This window comes from Polypterus senegalus, chromosome 2, assembly GCF_016835505.1.
Source record: "Polypterus senegalus isolate Bchr_013 chromosome 2, ASM1683550v1, whole genome shotgun sequence".
Lineage (NCBI taxonomy): Eukaryota > Metazoa > Chordata > Cladistia > Polypteriformes > Polypteridae > Polypterus > Polypterus senegalus.
In genome coordinates this window covers 32,921,272-32,938,864 of record NC_053155.1, presented here as the reverse complement: position 1 = coordinate 32,938,864, position 17,593 = coordinate 32,921,272, and the positions used below count along the sequence as shown (strand labels likewise).

The 17,593-nt window shown below is 37.6% G+C and overlaps 1 protein-coding gene across 5 annotated transcripts in view; it reads right to left on the bottom strand.

The window, feature by feature from the left end:
* The window catches only part of akap17a (A kinase (PRKA) anchor protein 17A), a 63,911-nt gene that overhangs the window by 24,017 nt on the left and 22,301 nt on the right, over positions 1-17,593 (bottom strand). For all 5 annotated transcript variants that reach the window (XR_005632525.1, XM_039743551.1, XM_039743550.1 and 2 more), the window contains one exon: positions 10,375-10,615. Coding sequence is in view for 4 of the 5 variants with exons in the window: in XM_039743551.1 (XP_039599485.1) it covers positions 10,375-10,615 (241 nt within the window). In the remaining variant the exon portion in view is untranslated. The remainder of the gene's footprint in view (positions 1-10,374; positions 10,616-17,593) is intronic.

The window sequence follows — 17,593 nt, the reverse complement described above, 5'->3', positions numbered from 1 at the left end:
TACCATGACGTCCTATTGGCTGTAGGGGTTGGACAGAGAATCTATACATTTGCTTGCTTAATCTCACTCTCTCTCTCTCTTACCAAAGGGGAATCTCACACCATGAACTGAAAAGGACAACACCATGAAGAGCACAATTCGGCAGCCATACTAAGAAAGGCATGCAGGCCCTGTTCTGAAGAAAGCTGACCACCAATGATGCCTTAACTAAAGACATTTTTAGTAACTAACAAGTCTGTGTGCTGCCTGAAACTACACATCACCATTTATCAGGTTGTATGGTTGCCAATATTCAAATGTACTTTGCATATTGTTATTATTTATGAATATTATTAATAACGCATTATCTAATTGTAATTTAACCCCTGCTTGTCTTTTACTACACCTAATTGCCTGAGGTTATAGATGTAGAATGGAAGGTGTGGAGAAGTTATATGGTACAATACCTTATAAACAGTGGTAAGTCTGGGAGATTTGAGGCATTCTGACAAAGGCTACATATTAATAACACAAAAGGGGAAAGTAGAGTAAAATATTACTCTACCATGACAAAACAGACAGACATCTAGATTTCCCTCCAGTATAATAAATATAGCTGAATTTGTTAATGCAAAGATTATTCTGGGTATTTTCGTTTAAAGTAACAATCTGTTAAAATATGGTTTGTCAAAAATCACTATTTAGCTGGCTGAAAACTTACTAATGAGTAATATTAAATAAAAAAATCAAATTAATTGAATTTTCAAATGATACAAGTGCTTGGTGCTGTAGTTTTCCAAATCTCTCCCTCCTTTTTAAACATGTGCTCCAACTTCAAGAATTCCTGTGTGAAATCAAAGGTCTCAGATTTACACCAATTCAGAACTCCCATAAAACAACCTTTGTTCTGATATTTTCTAGGGGCCTTACATGAATTAATTCTGTTACTTCTTTGGTCTGTGTACAAATCCAGAATTAAAAAATTAACTTGGCTGATGCTACCTGTATTCAATTACTCCTGAGACATTCAAATATATGGCACACATGGCCCATGCTTTTTCACTAAGTTTGTCACATGTTAGGGATTATACTCATAAACATTAGCTTGTCTTTAAGAAACAAAATGAATGGCACAAATTTAGCATTTACAGATTCCGATTGAGGCAAGAAGTATGCGGCTTTGGCAGTTCTGCTAACTGTGCACGTCTCTCTTAAACATTTCTATTAAATCAGTACATGTTGTATTAATGGCGAGATATACCTTGTGCTTCGAAGCACTGAAACATGAAATAATGCTTATTTTGGTATTAATAAATGAAGCAGATTATTTCATTGCCAGTATAGACAAGCCAAATAATTACTTGATTTAAAACTTGCTTTGATTTTTACCGGCTACATCTGCTATTTGCAGCATTACCAGTGTGTGGTTTCCTCCACGATGCACAGTCCTATATTCATGACTCTGGATGAAGGTGAGATTTCTTATGCAAGCCTGAACTGTGTACGTCGGTTACAAAATGGATAGATGCTTTTTGGACATCTGTGGACATACACACCAGCTGGAATGTGAAGCCTCCGCTCCTTAATCAAAACAGTTTATGACACTGTATTAAAAATCTCCTGTAAGAAATTTTTGCCACTACAATTAGGCGCTTACACTATACAGTCATATGAAAACGTTTGGTAACCCTTCTCAGCCTGCATAATAATTTACTCTACTTTCAACAAAAAAAAAAATAACAGTGGTATGTCTTTCATTTCCTAGGAACATCAGAGTACTGGGGTGTTTTACGAACAAAGATTTTTAGTGAAGCAGTATTTAGTTGTATGAAATTAAATCAAATGTGAAAAACTGGCCGTGCAAAAATTTGGGTCCCCTTGTAATTTAGCTGATTTGAATGCATGTCACTGCTCAATACCGATTACCTGCAACACCAAATTAGTTGGATTAGCTTGCTAAGCCTTAAACTTTATAGACAGGTGTGTCCAATCATGAGAAAAGGTATTTAAGGTTGTCACTTGCAAGTTGTGCTTCTCTTTGACTCTCCTCTGAAGAGTGACAGCATGGGATCCTCAAAGTAACTCTCAAAAGATCTGAAAACAATGATTGTTCAGTCTCATGGTTTAGGGGAAGACTACAAAAAGCTGTCTTAGAGTTTTAAACTGTCAGTTTCAACTGTAAGGAATGTAATCAGAAAAAGGAAGGCCACAGGCACAGTTGCTGTTAAACCCATCAGGTCTGGCAGGCCAAGAAAAATACAGGAGCGGCATATGCGCAGGATTGTGAGAATGGTTACAGATAACCCACAGATCACCTCCAAAGACCTGCAAGAACATCTTGCTGCAGATGGTGTATCTGTACATCATTCTACAATTCAGCATAATTTGTACAAAGAATATCTGTATGGCAGGGTGATGAGAAAGAATCCCTTTCTGTGCTCATGCCACAAACAGAGTCACTGGTTGTATGCAAATGCTCATTTAAACAAGCCAGATTCATTCTGGAACAAAGTGCTTTGGACTGATGAGACAAAAATTGAGCTATTTGGTCATAACAAAAAGCGTTTTACATGGCGAAAGAAGAACACTGCATTCCAAGAAAAACACCTGCTACCTACTGTCAAATTTGGTGGAGGTTCCATTATGCTGTGAGTCTGTGTGGCTAGTTCAGGGACTGGGGCCCTTGATAAAGTCGGGGATCGGATGAATTCAACCCAATATCAACAAATTCTTCAGGATTATGTTCAAGAATCAGTCACAAAGTTGAAGTTACGCAGGGGTTGGATATTCCAACAAGACAATGACCCGAAACACAGTTCAAAATCTACAAAGGCACTCATGCAGAGGGAGAAGTACAATGTTCTGGAATGGCCGTCACAGTCCCGTGACTTGAATATCATCGAAAATCTATGGGATGATTTGAAGCAGGCTGTCCATGCTCGGCAGCCATCCAATTTAACTGAAGTTGAGAGATTTTTTATGGAAGAATGGTCAAAAATACTTTCATCCAGAATCCAGACACTCATCAAAGGCTACAGGAGGTGTCGAGAGGCTGTTAAATGTACAATATGAGGCTCAACAAGGTATTGATTATATATCTCTGTTGGGGAGCCCAAATTTATGCATCTGTCTAATTTTGTTATGATGCATATTGCAAATTTTCTGTTAATCCAATAAACTTAATGTCACTGCTGAAATAGTTTGGAGAGAGAGAAATATAGAGTGCCCTCCACTATTATTGGCACTCCTTGTAAAATTAGTAAAAAGGGTTAGAAAAAAATATCAGTGTTTGCTGGAGAACTGTCATCCTGCACTGAAAAAATGAGAAACATCTCACTTTTAATTAAATCAATTTCATTCAAAGAAAAACAAAGCCCTCATCAAGAAATTAGTATTTTTTAAGAAAAACACATGTGCCACACTTGTTGGCACCCCTCCATTTAATACTTTGTATAACCTCCCTTTACCAATAGAACAGCATGGAGTCTTCTCTTGTAACCTTTTATAAGGTTGGAGAATACAGAGCATGGCACCTGAGGCCATTCTTCTTTACATAATCTCTCCAGATCATCCAGGGTCCTAGGCCCTCTCCTCTTCAGCTCACTTCACAGGTTTTCAACAGGGTCTAGGTCAGGGGACTAAGGTGGCCATGGCAAAACTTTGATTTTGTGGTTAGTTAACCACAGATGAGTTGGATTTGGACACGTGTTTTGGATCCTTATCCTACTGGAAGATCCAATGACGACCCAGTTTTAGTTTCCGGGTGAATGATAGTCAGGTTTTGATTTTAAATCTCCCGATCACAGAACTTCCACCATGTTTCACAGTTAGTACAAGGTTCTTTTCTTTATAGCCATTCTTCTTTTTACACCAAATTTAGCGTGTCTATTGCCAAAAAGTTCAATTTTTGTTTCATCAGACCATAGAAAACAGTTCCAGTCAAAGTTGTAGTAATGTTTTACAAACTTCAGGCACTTACGTTTGTAGATAACCGACATAAAAGGCTTACAAATAATCTGTTGGCATGAAGATGCCGGTGGTTCTGGAGACTTGATAACCCCAGGATTTTACTTTTTCTCGCAATTCCCCAACAGTGATCCTTGGAGATATTATTGCCCCTCTTATCATCCTTCTCACTGTATGTAGGGGTAAAATAAAACTTGAGTAAACTTCCAGGTAAGTCTGTCACAGTTCCAGTTGATGACCACTATTTTACTATTGCCCTGACTGTAGAAATGGCCATTTTCAGGCAAGTAGCTATTTTTTCTTTATAACCATTCCCTGAGTTATGAAGGGCAACACACTTCTTCCTAATTTGGATTGAGTGGTCTCTTCTCTTTGCCACGATGATGGTTGGCTAAGGAAATCTGATTCTGGATCTCCTCACATTTGTATCTCAGTTAATCAGGAAGTCATTGCTTTCAGTTGGATAGTTCCTATATACTCCAATCAACTTAACAATGTCCAATTTAAATGAGAAACATGCTTCAGTTACATTGTTTCATATTAATTTCCAAGGGTGCCAACAGTTGTGGCACATGTGTTTTTGTTAAAAATATTTATTTATTGATGAGGGCTTTGTTTTTCTTTGAATAATCTTGTTTGTGTTAAAAGTCAGATGTGTCTCATTTTTTCAGTGCAAGATGATGGTTCTTCAGCAAACAGTGATTTCTTTCTAATCCTTCTTACTAATTTTAAAAAGGGGTGCCATATCCCCTTGGCAAGCTAGCTGTCCAGACCAACTCTGTATACTCAACAGCTCATTACAATGCAAGAAATCATCAAGGATTTTGGAAAAATAAGAGAAAGGTCTAACCTTGAGTCATTTTGTGATGACGTGTTAATTTTGAAGTCATTTACCAAAACCTGGAAACACTCTCTTTACATCCTTCCTTGGAGGTAAAGAATTTATGGGTAACTGTTGACTGCGACCTGAATTTTAAATCGCATATTAATCAGATCACTGGACAGTATTTTTTCACTTAAGAAATACCGTAGATCCCGTTATATAAGCCGAGAATTTCATCCTAGATTTTTGGCTTGGTGTTTGGGGGTCGGTTTATACAACAAGTATCGTTTCAGATTCAAGATTTCCAGCGCAATGCCGGTTTTGCCGATGAATACGGAAGTAAATAATGATGAAACCACAGAGCCATCTTTCAGATGAAGAAGTAACTTTGCATGCCGGTACTTTAAATTAAATAAAGAATTTATTCAAAAAAGTGTTTTAGTTGTTGATTTTATTAATAAAATTTATAATAAATTATCAGGAAGTTTAAAAGAAAATTTTTTGTTTTGATTTACAACCAACATCTTGCGTTACGACCCGGATGCGGTCACGTGTATCCGCTTGCGCGATTGTAAACAAACAACCAAGAGCGTTAGTAGCGTCAGTCGGAGCCCAGATACATGTTTGTGGATGTAATTTCGGTCATTGCAGTGATTTATCTATACATATAATTCATTAAGACCATGCAAGCAAGACACATAATTGCTAAGGAAGGAAGAGAAGGTAAAGAAAGCGATCACAATCGCAACGAAGATGGACATTGTGTGGAAATATCAGAGTGCTGTTCGTGTGATCGATCTCGCTAATATGTACAGCATGTCGAAATCCACCATCTCGACAATTTTACAAAGAAAAGATTTGCATAAGGAGGCTCCTTCTAAACAATAACGACCTTACGTTTCATTCTCCTCCTCCTCCCTTCCTGCAGCCCAAAGATGTCAAATTAAATGGTAAGTACAGTACGGAATTGTTGTTTCTAGAATAGAATGCCTTTTATTGTCACTATACACATCTACAATGAGATTAAAAGCAGCTCCTTCAGTCCAGAAAAAAGTTCTGTATAGGGCTTGTATGGTTGTTTTTTTAGCCTTAGCATAACGCTGGATCTGCAGCCCTGCTTCTGCTTTCTTTCTCTCCTCCGTCTGTGTCATCTCCTAGACCCGACAACAATCCACGGAGAGCCAACTGGTCTCGCTATGTTGTGCGTGTGATGAAAAACACTCGAAACAGATGTCTGGCTCTGGACACTGATGTCTATAAGGTTCTGACGGGTGTAGCGGATGTTCGCCGAACCGATCGTGCACAAACAAGGACAAAAAAAAGTACAAAAACAACAAAAAAGTGCACTGAAAAGGAGAGCCCTGAGCCGCTGCGACCATGCGCGCCGCCATGCTCCTAACTTAATCTAGCCTACTTCTGGTAGGCTAGGCACTTTTTATAACTTTTTGGTTAGTACATTAGAAAAATTATTGGTGTTTTGGTAAATTATGCACATTATACAACCCTTTTTTATTATGAAAAGGTTAAGTAAGTGTTGCAGTGGGAGGTTCGGAACGCATTATGGGTTAGCCTTCAACAAATTAAGTTCAGTAAGTCAAGGGTCCACTGTATTGCGTATTTAAGTTAATCAAATTTATAACGAGTCTCCGGAAATCCACCTACCGATGTACCATATTTGCGTATATAGTTTCAACACAAAGGTTTCATTTTACCAAACTTCTCCACAATCATTTCCTGGTTTCCATCAAAAATGCCGGCAGTCTCAAATTCTCGCCGATCAACATTATAAATAATTAAGGAAATTTAGAAAATTTTGCTTGGAGAAGGGGGTCGGCTTAAATACCGGTCATCGGCAAATACATGTAATTTAGTAGGTAGAGAAGGGGGTCAGCTAATATTCCGGGATCTACGGTATAGCAAAAGTTAGACCTTTTATATCATTGAAAGATGTTGAGAAATTAGTTCACGCTTTTGTTTTCAGTCGACTACATTACTATAAATGCACTCCTCTCAGGAAGACCCAAAAAAACATAAATTGACTTTTTTTTTTCTCCCGCCATCTGGAGTTTCTTTTTATTTTTTGTCCTCCCTGGCCATCGGACCTTACTTTTATTCTATGTTAATTAGTGTTCTCTTATTTTAATTCTTACTTTGTCTTTTTTTCTCTTGTTCATCATGTAAAGCACTTTGAGCTACATTATTTGTATGAAAATGTGCTATATAAATAAATGTTGTTGTTCCTTTCTCTCAAATCTACCTTGCCTCCTTTCTACCAATGAACCTTTGACCAAGTCATTTCAGTGAGACCTGGTGTGGAATGGCCATTAAACCCCACTCAAGAATTATTGTAGGTGCAATCGTCATGATTATTTCAATATTTAGGAATGCCTCCCTGCAAGTCCTGGAGCTATCTTTCTAGTGCTCCTTCTGGTGTTCTAAATGCACCTGTACTCCAGAGCTCGAATTTACCATTAATGTTCCAGCACCCCTGACAGATTCCTGGCCTCCCTAATAACTTCCTAACACTCCTTGCTTCCACTTAGAAGTCTGGGGAATTCACCTGCCCAGCTGGGATTCCTCATTACATTCTTTTTACTTGTATGCCCACAGAGGGCAATTGTTTCCAGGACAATCTGTAAATACATTGGACATACTGTCTATTCCTTTTGCATTACTGCAATTGCATACATCTCCAATGATACAGCATGCATTTTACACAATTAAGTATAATAAAACTCTTCAAAAAATACACACACATAAAAATACAGGTGCAACATAGAGCAGAGCACATCCTCAGATAAGGTCAACCCTTACAGTAACAACGAACTTATACAGAGGAAGGAAAAGAAAAACAATTTGTTCATGCAATTTGTCAAGAACATACAGAGTAAAGGTTCTGCTATTTTTCGACCCATTTACAGGAATGTGTACTTGAATATCAAGATGCAATGCTTCTCCATTCTCACATATACATTATGATACAAATGGCTATTTTAGATAAAAAAAACTTTTTGCACCATTTACAGGAATGTAGAGACAATGACTTTCACTGATCCTCTCATTAAAAAGGACGTTTGTTTGTTCCAACATTGTGGTGCCTCAGATAAAATGCTACGTCTATGTTTACCTTGGGTCTCTGGGTTCAATTAGATTTTCAGTGTTAAGAAACCTGCTATTAATAAGCACTGCCATATGGAACTGAAGCATTGTGGCACACTACAAACTAGGACTGTCTCTTCTCTTCAGGTATCTTCCATCCAACTGCACATGGAGGATGAAGAGAGGTCTCAGTTGAAACTATATCTACTACTTTTTTTTTTTTAATTTTAATATTTTATACGTGTGTCACAGCCTGAATAATTTACTGTTAAGAGTAGCATTTTTACATAAGGGAAGGAAGGCAACAAAAACAGATATTAGTAAGTACTCAATATATTGTATTTTACATATACATTTTTTTTTCTCAAACATTTCCCTCACTATTTGTGTCATGACCCTAAGTAACTCAGGGTGGGGCATATTGTTGTCTCCAGAGTTATTAATTATAGTTTGGGGTCACACTTTTAACATCTCACTATTACACCACCATTACAAAATGTCCAGCACTGTTTCTCTACCTAATTTGAAGATGCACCAGTCATGTTTTTGGCAAGTAACATTCACAACCCAGGGCTGATTGGGTTTAGAGCAAATGATCATAACTAAAACAGCGGACACAAAACTAAAAACAACTGGGATGAACAAACACATTTATTCTAAACACATTTTTCCCCCCCCAATTCCAAACAATTAAATCTTGGAAATAGAGTTGAAGTTTCAAAATAGCAAGAGGAATGAAAAATAAAATAGAGTTACAGTTTAAAATGAATGAAAAATACTACAGTGAAACAGGTTGTGATGGTTAGCATGTTAGCCCTTCATTCAGGAAATCAGCAATTGATTCCTGAACATTTTCTTAAATCAAGCTCCATGGTACATTATCTTCAGAGTAATTACAATTTGGGGTTCTGTGCACCAGAAGGAAAATGTAAAGAATATCTACTAAGAACCGTTTGAAAATGAATAATAATTAAGCACAAAATGCAACAGGTTTTATAGTAATAAAGTTAGTAGATATATAATTTCTAATTACTTTCTACTTTTCCATTTTTCCATTATACCACACATGCAACGGCGAGTAACTTGTTATACAAATGTGCACTTACAACTCTTTTGGCCTCTAAATCATGTACATTTCCTTATGTAGTACTGATTTATTTTTTTTTTTTACTGAATAAAATATTAAGGAAAAAGTTGGGAGAAGCTAATGTGATGCATAGACAAACTTAAAGAGTAGAGACAACCCTAGTGAAGTGTGCCATGACACTTTATTTTAATATAACAATATTTTTTATTTGTCAAGGATAACCCCCAAATATTAAACTTAAACATAGGCGGAGAACACTGCATAGGTAATTCTGTAGCAGTGTCAACTCATGTGATGTGTTATATCTATAGAATGATAGAAGCACTGCATTTTTACATATCAATTAAGATGTATTCATTTTATCACAGATATATTATGAAGAAAAAAAAAACTGCAAAACTCACTGATTTTATCTCCACATTCAATTATTTGTTATAAGACACACATTTATAAAAGGAGAAATATGCAAACTAATAAAATATTCTGCTTAAAGATTTTGAAAACCTAACCCACATTTCAAACAAAGCCACCGGGCAGCATTTGACACTTTTAAGTCTTACCAATGTCTTTACAAGATATTTCCTTTCAGGTCTAAATTGAAAAAGGATGGCAGGTATAACCTTCACATATATTCAAAGATTTTTAATAAGATAAGATTTTTACAGGGCAAAGAGTAAAATTATTTCTTGTATAGTAAAGAATGAAAACTGAAATAAATACTCTGTGTTTAGGCTTATGTTCACTCTGAAAACGGCTATACAGACCAGATCACTCTTGTTAGAGCAGACCACAAGAATTCCTTATTTAGCCATTGACCTCAGAAGTTCTCTATATGGAAAAACTGGTTTCAAATCAATTCTAACCAAAGTCGTAACTGCACCACATTTTATCTCCCCAAAGAAGAGGTCAGTTATTTAGTAAGGACAAGGCAAGTTGCACATACTGTTCCCTACTCCTTAATAACTTTGTGTGAGCAAAAACTGGGCTTGTGTTTCCTATGGGTAATGTAATCCATGCCAACAATTTATTTGTATCAGTCCACTTAAATCATGTTATTTTTGATGCAAGCCATTTTACATCCTATGAATGTTACTACCCAACTAGAAGTTTTTGATGACTGTGAAAAACAAATTCTATTAGAAATATGACAACCTATAGCTGACTGAACTTTACTGCCATAGTACAATACTAAAAAACGCACAATGTTTCTATAACCCCCCAACCTTTATTATCCAGTAAATGAAACACATTTTGCTAGTTATTCAAGACTGCCCCACAAAGCCATATTACAGCAGAAAAAAAAAAACCTGATTAAAATAAAAAAAAAAAATTTTTACATGTCAAATGTACACTTATGCCATATCAGGTTAACATGTTAATGCAAGTTTAATTACAAATGATTGGTACTCCTTGTATTTACCTTGGCTCTGCTGAGTAATTCAGCAATAAGTCGAATAGACTCCAGATTTCTTTGAGCAAGTAAAAGTTTCCTTTCTTCAAGTGCAATTTTCTGGTGAAGTTTTTTCTGCTCCTCTGCTTGAATTTTTTTGAATTTTTTAAGACTCCTCTTCTCTTCACGTTCTTTCTGCTTTTGTTCTCTTTTCTTCAGTTTTTCCTCTCTTTTCCTCTCTTTTTCCACCTCTTCCTGCTGTTTCTGACGCCTCCAATAAGACATAAAAATGTTTATTTAAAAACAGCATAACACTAGCAGAAGATTAATGATAAAAATGTACTTTAAATATTAAAATAGGTGAAGTCAATTAGATTTACTCTACAACATGAAAATAAAATGCTTGCACTACACACTGCAAACAGGTTGTTTCCACAACAATTGAACCCAATTGAATGGAAAAGATCTTTGGCATGCTTTTATGCTAATTTAATGCTGTGTTTAAATAAAGCTAACATCAGAACATACACTACATTAAGAAAATTATACAATAGATCACAATAAATTTCAAACACATAGGCATACACTGAATTAACAATTTTGTCAACGAATCAAATAATTACTCAGTTAAGAATAGTGTCACAACTGAGAACAGATTTGGCTGATTGTATTCTGGATGACAACTCAGACAACTCTAACTCACCATTAAATTTTACATCATCATATGTGTGGCACAAACCACTGTCTTCTGAGCTTACAGTACATATGGAGGGAACCACGAACAATTAGGTTAATGAAGAGTCAACAATGAGTTACCGTAAGGCTGTTAGCAAGACAACAATTAGTGCTGGGTTATACAAGGACCAGAAATTACTAACAAAAAAGCAACAAAACTAAGAAAAAATCTCTCTATTATAAAAAAAAATCTTACAAGGAGAAGAGATGTGATATGTCCCGTGAGAAAGAGATTTAACCACACCCCGGGCCGGAAATAAAGGACAAAGAATAGATGACAAAGTAGAATTTCGTAAAGAAATTAAAAAATGTTGGCACGTTACACATGCAGAGCAGGTTAGAGACCATGAAAGTATGAAAATTCGAAAGTCTCCAAAAAAGGATAGGAAAGATCGCATTAGTGCAAACAAATGGAAATTATTACTAAGTGAAATAACGGAACAGTGAAAAGAGATTGAATATATTGTTCGGATTTAAACTTTAAATCGGAGACTTGTAGATCGTCTAATTTCTGTTGCCAGCGAGTATTAAAAGATTCCAAAAACTTTGGCGTGGTATGAAGTCCCGTGAGACAGAGACTTTTAAATTGAGATTCTTTCAAGTCACACCCTACTTACAACTATTTTCAAACCAGACCACGGTCATCCAACCTCAGTCATGTGAATGCTTTTGTCAGACACAGCTCCTGTGCTGTCAGCTCTTATAAATTTTATCAGAACAATAATTTTATACATTCTAGATAACACGTCAACGACAAAGCAAAGAAGAAAGAGCATGAACAAACACTTGAAAAAGTCTTATTTATTAGAGCGAAAGAAACGATATTCACACACAGGCAGTTTACACGTTGCATTGTCACGATGTAAGTCCATACACGGAATCAAAATTCAATGCGTTTTTGAAGAAATGTGAATTCCAAATATTGTTTTTACTAAAGTTTTAAAGTAAAAGTGAAAATAATGCATATGTAACAATTCCCATGAAAATAACAATCTGTTTAAATTGTATATCCGGTACACCAAACCCAGGGGTGGGTGAACGAAGCAAGCAGGAGCGGAGCCCCCTTGTTTAAAAAAATATTGTTTAAAAAAATATATAAGAATAAATTTAAACATAAGAATAGATTTCTTTTAATAGCTTCAGCAGATATCCACAGACGTTAGTGACAGAACCACAGAATTAACAGTATTTTATTCAAGCCCTAGATGACCAAGGTGGAGAAATTCTCCACTATAAATATATGTACAGTAGACCCCCGCAAAGTCGCGGTTCAGAGTTCGTGGCCTCAGTCATTCGCGGATTTTTCCTTAGAACCTAACTAATAATTGTTAGCGGAAACTGCAAATATCCTCCGCAATTTTTATGGCTTGTTTTGTGGTATTACTGTACTGTAGAGAGAACAGGAAGCAACTGTAGAGGAAACCACGGCTTGGGATGGTGAAAATAGCCAATAGAATTTGAAACTGCAACTCCCAGCAGCACGGTGGCACGGTGGGTAGCGCTGCTGCCTCGCAGTTAGGAGACCCGGGTTCACTTCCTGGGTCCTACCTGCGTGGAGTTTGCATGTTCTCCTTGTGTCTGCCCTTGGTTTCCTCCCACAGTCCAAAGACATGCAGGTTAAGTGCACTGGCGATTCTAAATTGTCCCTAGTGTGTGCTTGGTGTGTGTGCCCTGCGTTGGGCCGGGGTTTGTTTCCTGCCTTGTGCCCTGTGTTGGCTGGGATTGGCTCCAGAAGACCCCCGTGACCCTGTAGTTAGGATATAGCGGGTTGGATAATGGATGGATGGAACTCCCAGCAGTCCATGCACTGGCTCTGACTGGTCTTCTGCTCATGGTGCTGGGGCTGTTGAGGTCAAAGGATGTCAGCGCAACTTTTAAAAAGGGGGCCGGTGACCAAAAGCAAAAAAAGTTTTTGTAATTTGTGTTTCAAGTTCCTGTCTGTCTGCCTTCTGTTGGGTTACCTGTATTTATTCATTTTGTCCTGGATCATTTTGTACATCTGGATTGTCTGCCATCTGTCTGTGTACATGAGGACTATAAGTGCATTCACGGCCATCCCGCAAAGAAAGGAGCGCTCCTGAACCCATCCACCCGTCTTCACCATTTCAGGAACTACAAGTAGGACTATCTTTACATTCCCATTCAACGTGCGGATCTCTGGAATATCTATTTTCATCATTACATTTCATCCATTGCTGTTTTTCATTAACTTTTTCATGATTTTCTGTGTTTTTTTTGTGCTAATCGCCGTAAGGAGAACAGGGGTGGTATCGTTGTTTTCTTATTTCATTTGTTTTCATTACATTCTTTATTTGCTGTTTGATTACCGGTTTGCTTTGTTTTTGTCTTTGTGAGTGCATGCAGGTCGGGTCAAGGCTGAATGCGTCCCTGGAATCTCCACCATAAAAATAAATTCATCACCGTCTTCTTGACGGTGTGAATCTTAGTGGCAGCCCCTTGTGAGCAGGGGGTTTAACGCACCCCTAGAAGACACAGACGCTTCTCAAAAACCCCATCTTAAAAAACACTGATAGATTACCTTCACATTGCTCCCTTGTTTGCGGCTGCTCTGTCGCGTGATATGCTTCTTGCGCTATGCTTATTTAAAAGCCTGAACAGCACCTGTCCTTTCTGGCTGATTGCTTTGTTTCTCTCTCTTCCCCCACACATTCTCTGCTCCTGTTGGGGGTTGTGCTCCCCATGATGTTTGTCTATTCTTTAATCGATAACTAACTGCATACTGAGCTCCTTTTACTTCTGAAAGAGACATGTTTGTTTGAAGCGTTTGAATAAAGTTCCTGTCTCTACAATCTCCTGTGTTTCTGAGCAATTCTGTTACCCAAGCGTGACACCCAGCAGTACTGCAGCCTCACTGTCCCTGGAATTGAGCCGCTGCACTAGACCAGCCTGCAAGCATCAGCACTTACCTCTGTGTGCTTGTGCGCAGCCAGTTCAAGTGCAGTTGGCACATGTTGGCTCAGTAAATGAGTTTCATCCATTGCGTCAGTTGCACCTTGTACATACTGCTTCATGAGGTTTTTTAAATAGTTTTTACAGTTCATTAGCAGTGTGTAAAATGATCAGTGTTGCAGTAATTGTGATGCTCTTTGCATGAAAAAAATTTTTCCATTAAAATTTCAGTTTTTCTTTGTGAATTGTGACATTTACTTAAAGTGCAGCAAAAAAGTATTTGGCGTCCAGGGATGCATTAATCCCCAAGTATGGGGCAGTTTAAGGGTTAAAGCCCCAAGATGCTGTTGAAACGAGTTGCACCATCTAAGGCTTCTGGAAATGAAAACATGCTTGCATGAATTACAGTACATATAGCGGTAACATCCGAATTTTACATTGTAGCACTGCAGGAGACATAGCAGTATAGTATACAGGTTTACCTTTACATTCTTGATTTTTATGTAACGTATTAAGCTGAGTTTGAAATTAATTTAAAGTGTTGGGGGCATATTCAGGGTTTAAATTATGAAAATAGGCATTTTTTTTTTTTAACCACATACAAAATTTGCGGTTTTTCACAATTCGCAGGTGCTCTTGGAACATAACCCCCGCAAATTTTGGAGGTGTCCTATAATTTATGTGTCTATGTAGCTTGTATAAGATGGGTGAGAAAAATGCTCATGTTTTCATACAAATTAGATGTGACAAATTTTCTGATATAATAGTGGTGAATGTTGACCACTGCTGAACAGCAGTAAAAACTACTAATGCTCTTGCGAAATATGATATGAATGAGCATTAGAACAAACAGAGTGAGAAAATTCATGAGAACATGCACAGAAATTGGCCAACACTCTTCCCAAATTATTTTTATATTTTAATTTAACTTTTTGTATGGTAGGATGACTAGAAGCTCAAAGACACCTGGGTAGTAAACATGGGCCTTTCACTGTGAGGCTGCCCGAGTGTCAGGATCAGAGAAAATCCTTCATTGTTTTTAAGAAAAAAGGATACTGACGTATAAAGATCATCAGGTGTGGTGTGCAGACATTGCTAAAGGTATACTTTAATGACATCAAAAAATAAAGTACAAAAAATTCAACTAAGACTAATTTCATTTTAAGGCACAAAAACTAAACTCAAATTTCTTAAACATACACAAAGAATTCAAACAATTTCTAAAGACTGCAACTTCACCTTGAAATGTGAAACGTACCAAAAAACAGAAGTATGTAACTCTACTGAACTTAAATACTAGAGAATAATCAATAACACACTTGACATATTAGTGTAATAAATAATATTTAGCTTAAGAAAACTTAATATTAGTGCACATGCCAGCAGCTTAAACTGTGATGGGGACAGTCCATCACAGGGCTCACTCATTCTCACATTCACAGTCATGTGGCTGCAATTCAGAATCACCTATTAATATAACATTCTCATCTTTAGCTGGGGCGAGCGGATGTAAACTCCAGTACCAGCAGGAAAAACCCATAAAGACATAGGTACTCCATGCAAAATTCACAAAGATGACTGACAGTGGGAATTCAAACCCAGGAAATTGGATATGTGTGACGGCAGCGCTAGTCACAGCACAAATGCGCTCCTTTGTAAGTTACATAAAGATATTAGAATTTATAAAGCGAGTTGCATGACCAAAGGCAGATTTGAATGTTAGATATTCCTGATTTACCATTAAGAAATACTGACCAAATTGTATTTGAAACTCTGGGTCTATGAAGCTAATGTGGATAGTTTCATTATAAACGGTGTTGCAGTAGGCTACATAAAAAAACTGCATTGTGATTCTGCTACCTATAGAGCAGTTCATAAGGTATTTGGATGGTGATACAATTAGTGTGGTTCTCTGACCAAACACTGAAATGAAACAAATTATATGAGCTTTTTAGTGCAGACTTTCTGCATTAAATTAAAGTTATTAAAAATAAATAAACAGGAGAATGGTACAGAAACTGCAGCACCTCTTATGTCACTATGTGCCCTGTACATTTTCATCTCTATCCATGCATCCACATTTTGCAATCCAAAAATAATTGAACATTTGACAGCTTAGCTGCTCCTTGGTCAGGTGGACATTATTGCATCATCAATTCATACACAATTAACCTTCCAAGTGTGGTATTTTCATTGTCAATGCAGCACCAGTTTTGGGTCCATTATGATTTTACTACAGATGTGGTTTAGTAGTCTTTTTAAAAAGGACAGCAATGATCACAGGTGAAAAAGGAAGAACAAAAAGAAGCCTCTGTTGCTGGACTGAAAGAAATGCTGCGGACCCGTGTGCTTTTATATAATGGGAATCCCTTCTTAGATTAGTGGGCTGCATCAGGAGAGGGCAGAAGGAGGTTAGGAACTAATCAAGGACTTTGTTAAATGGTGCAACTCAAACCACCTACAACTGAACACCAGCGAAACCAAGGAGCTGGTGGTGGATTTTAGGATGCCCAGGCCCCTCATGGATCCTGTGATCATCAGAGGTGACTGTGTGCAAAGGGTGCACACCTATAAATACCTGGGAGTGCAGCTGGATGATAAATTGGATGGACTGCCAATACTGATGCTCTTTGTAAGAGAGGACAGAGCCGACTATACTTCCTTAGAAGACTGGCGTCCTTCAACATCTGCAATAAGATGCTGCAGATGTTCTATCAGACGGTTGTGGAGAGCGCCCTCTTCTACGTGGTGGTGTGCTGGGGAGACAGCATAAAGAAGAGGGACGCCTCATGCCTGGACAAACTGGTGAGGAGGCAGGCTCTATTGTAGACACGGAGCTGGACAGTTTGATATCCGTGGCAGAGCGACGGGCGCTGAGCAGGCTCTTGTCAATCATGGAGAATCCACTGCATCCACTGAACAGTATCCTCTCCAGACAAGAGGAGTAGCTTCAGCGAAAGACTGCTGTCACTGTCCTGCTCCACTGACAGACTAAGGAGATCATTCCTACCCCACACTATGCGACCCTTCAATTCCACCTTTTGGGGGTAAACGTTAATAATATACAAAATTATTGCCTGTCTGTTATACCTTCATTGTTATCATTCTTTAATTTAGTATTGTTTTTTACCAGTATGCTGCTGCTGGAGTGAATTTCTCCTTGGGATTAATAAAGCATCTATCGATATTGACAGATATATTTGTGCAGAGTGTCATCGAACATCTGAGAAGATTTCAGTGGGGTATACTGAAAGCCTGGGCTGTATTCTGTCAAGCAAGGACCACTAGTATATACCAAGTCAACTAAGGAAGGCCAAAGGAGGCAGATATTTCAAACTGGTGAGATCTTTACTTTACAATGAGCCTCAGATGCTATTCTGTGATTAGCTTCTATTCAATTCATCTGTTTATTTGACAGTTTCAACTCAAGTAGTCAATAACTCGCTTTCATAGTTTTTGAATGTAGGGAATGCTACTGGGACTCCTTTACACCAACAGCAATACACCTGAGTAATGCCTCACTGTGCCTTTAAACAGAAGTTTTATTTCTTTTTAGTCATTATGGCGTGTGTGTTCACAGCACAGATTGAACATGTGTACATAT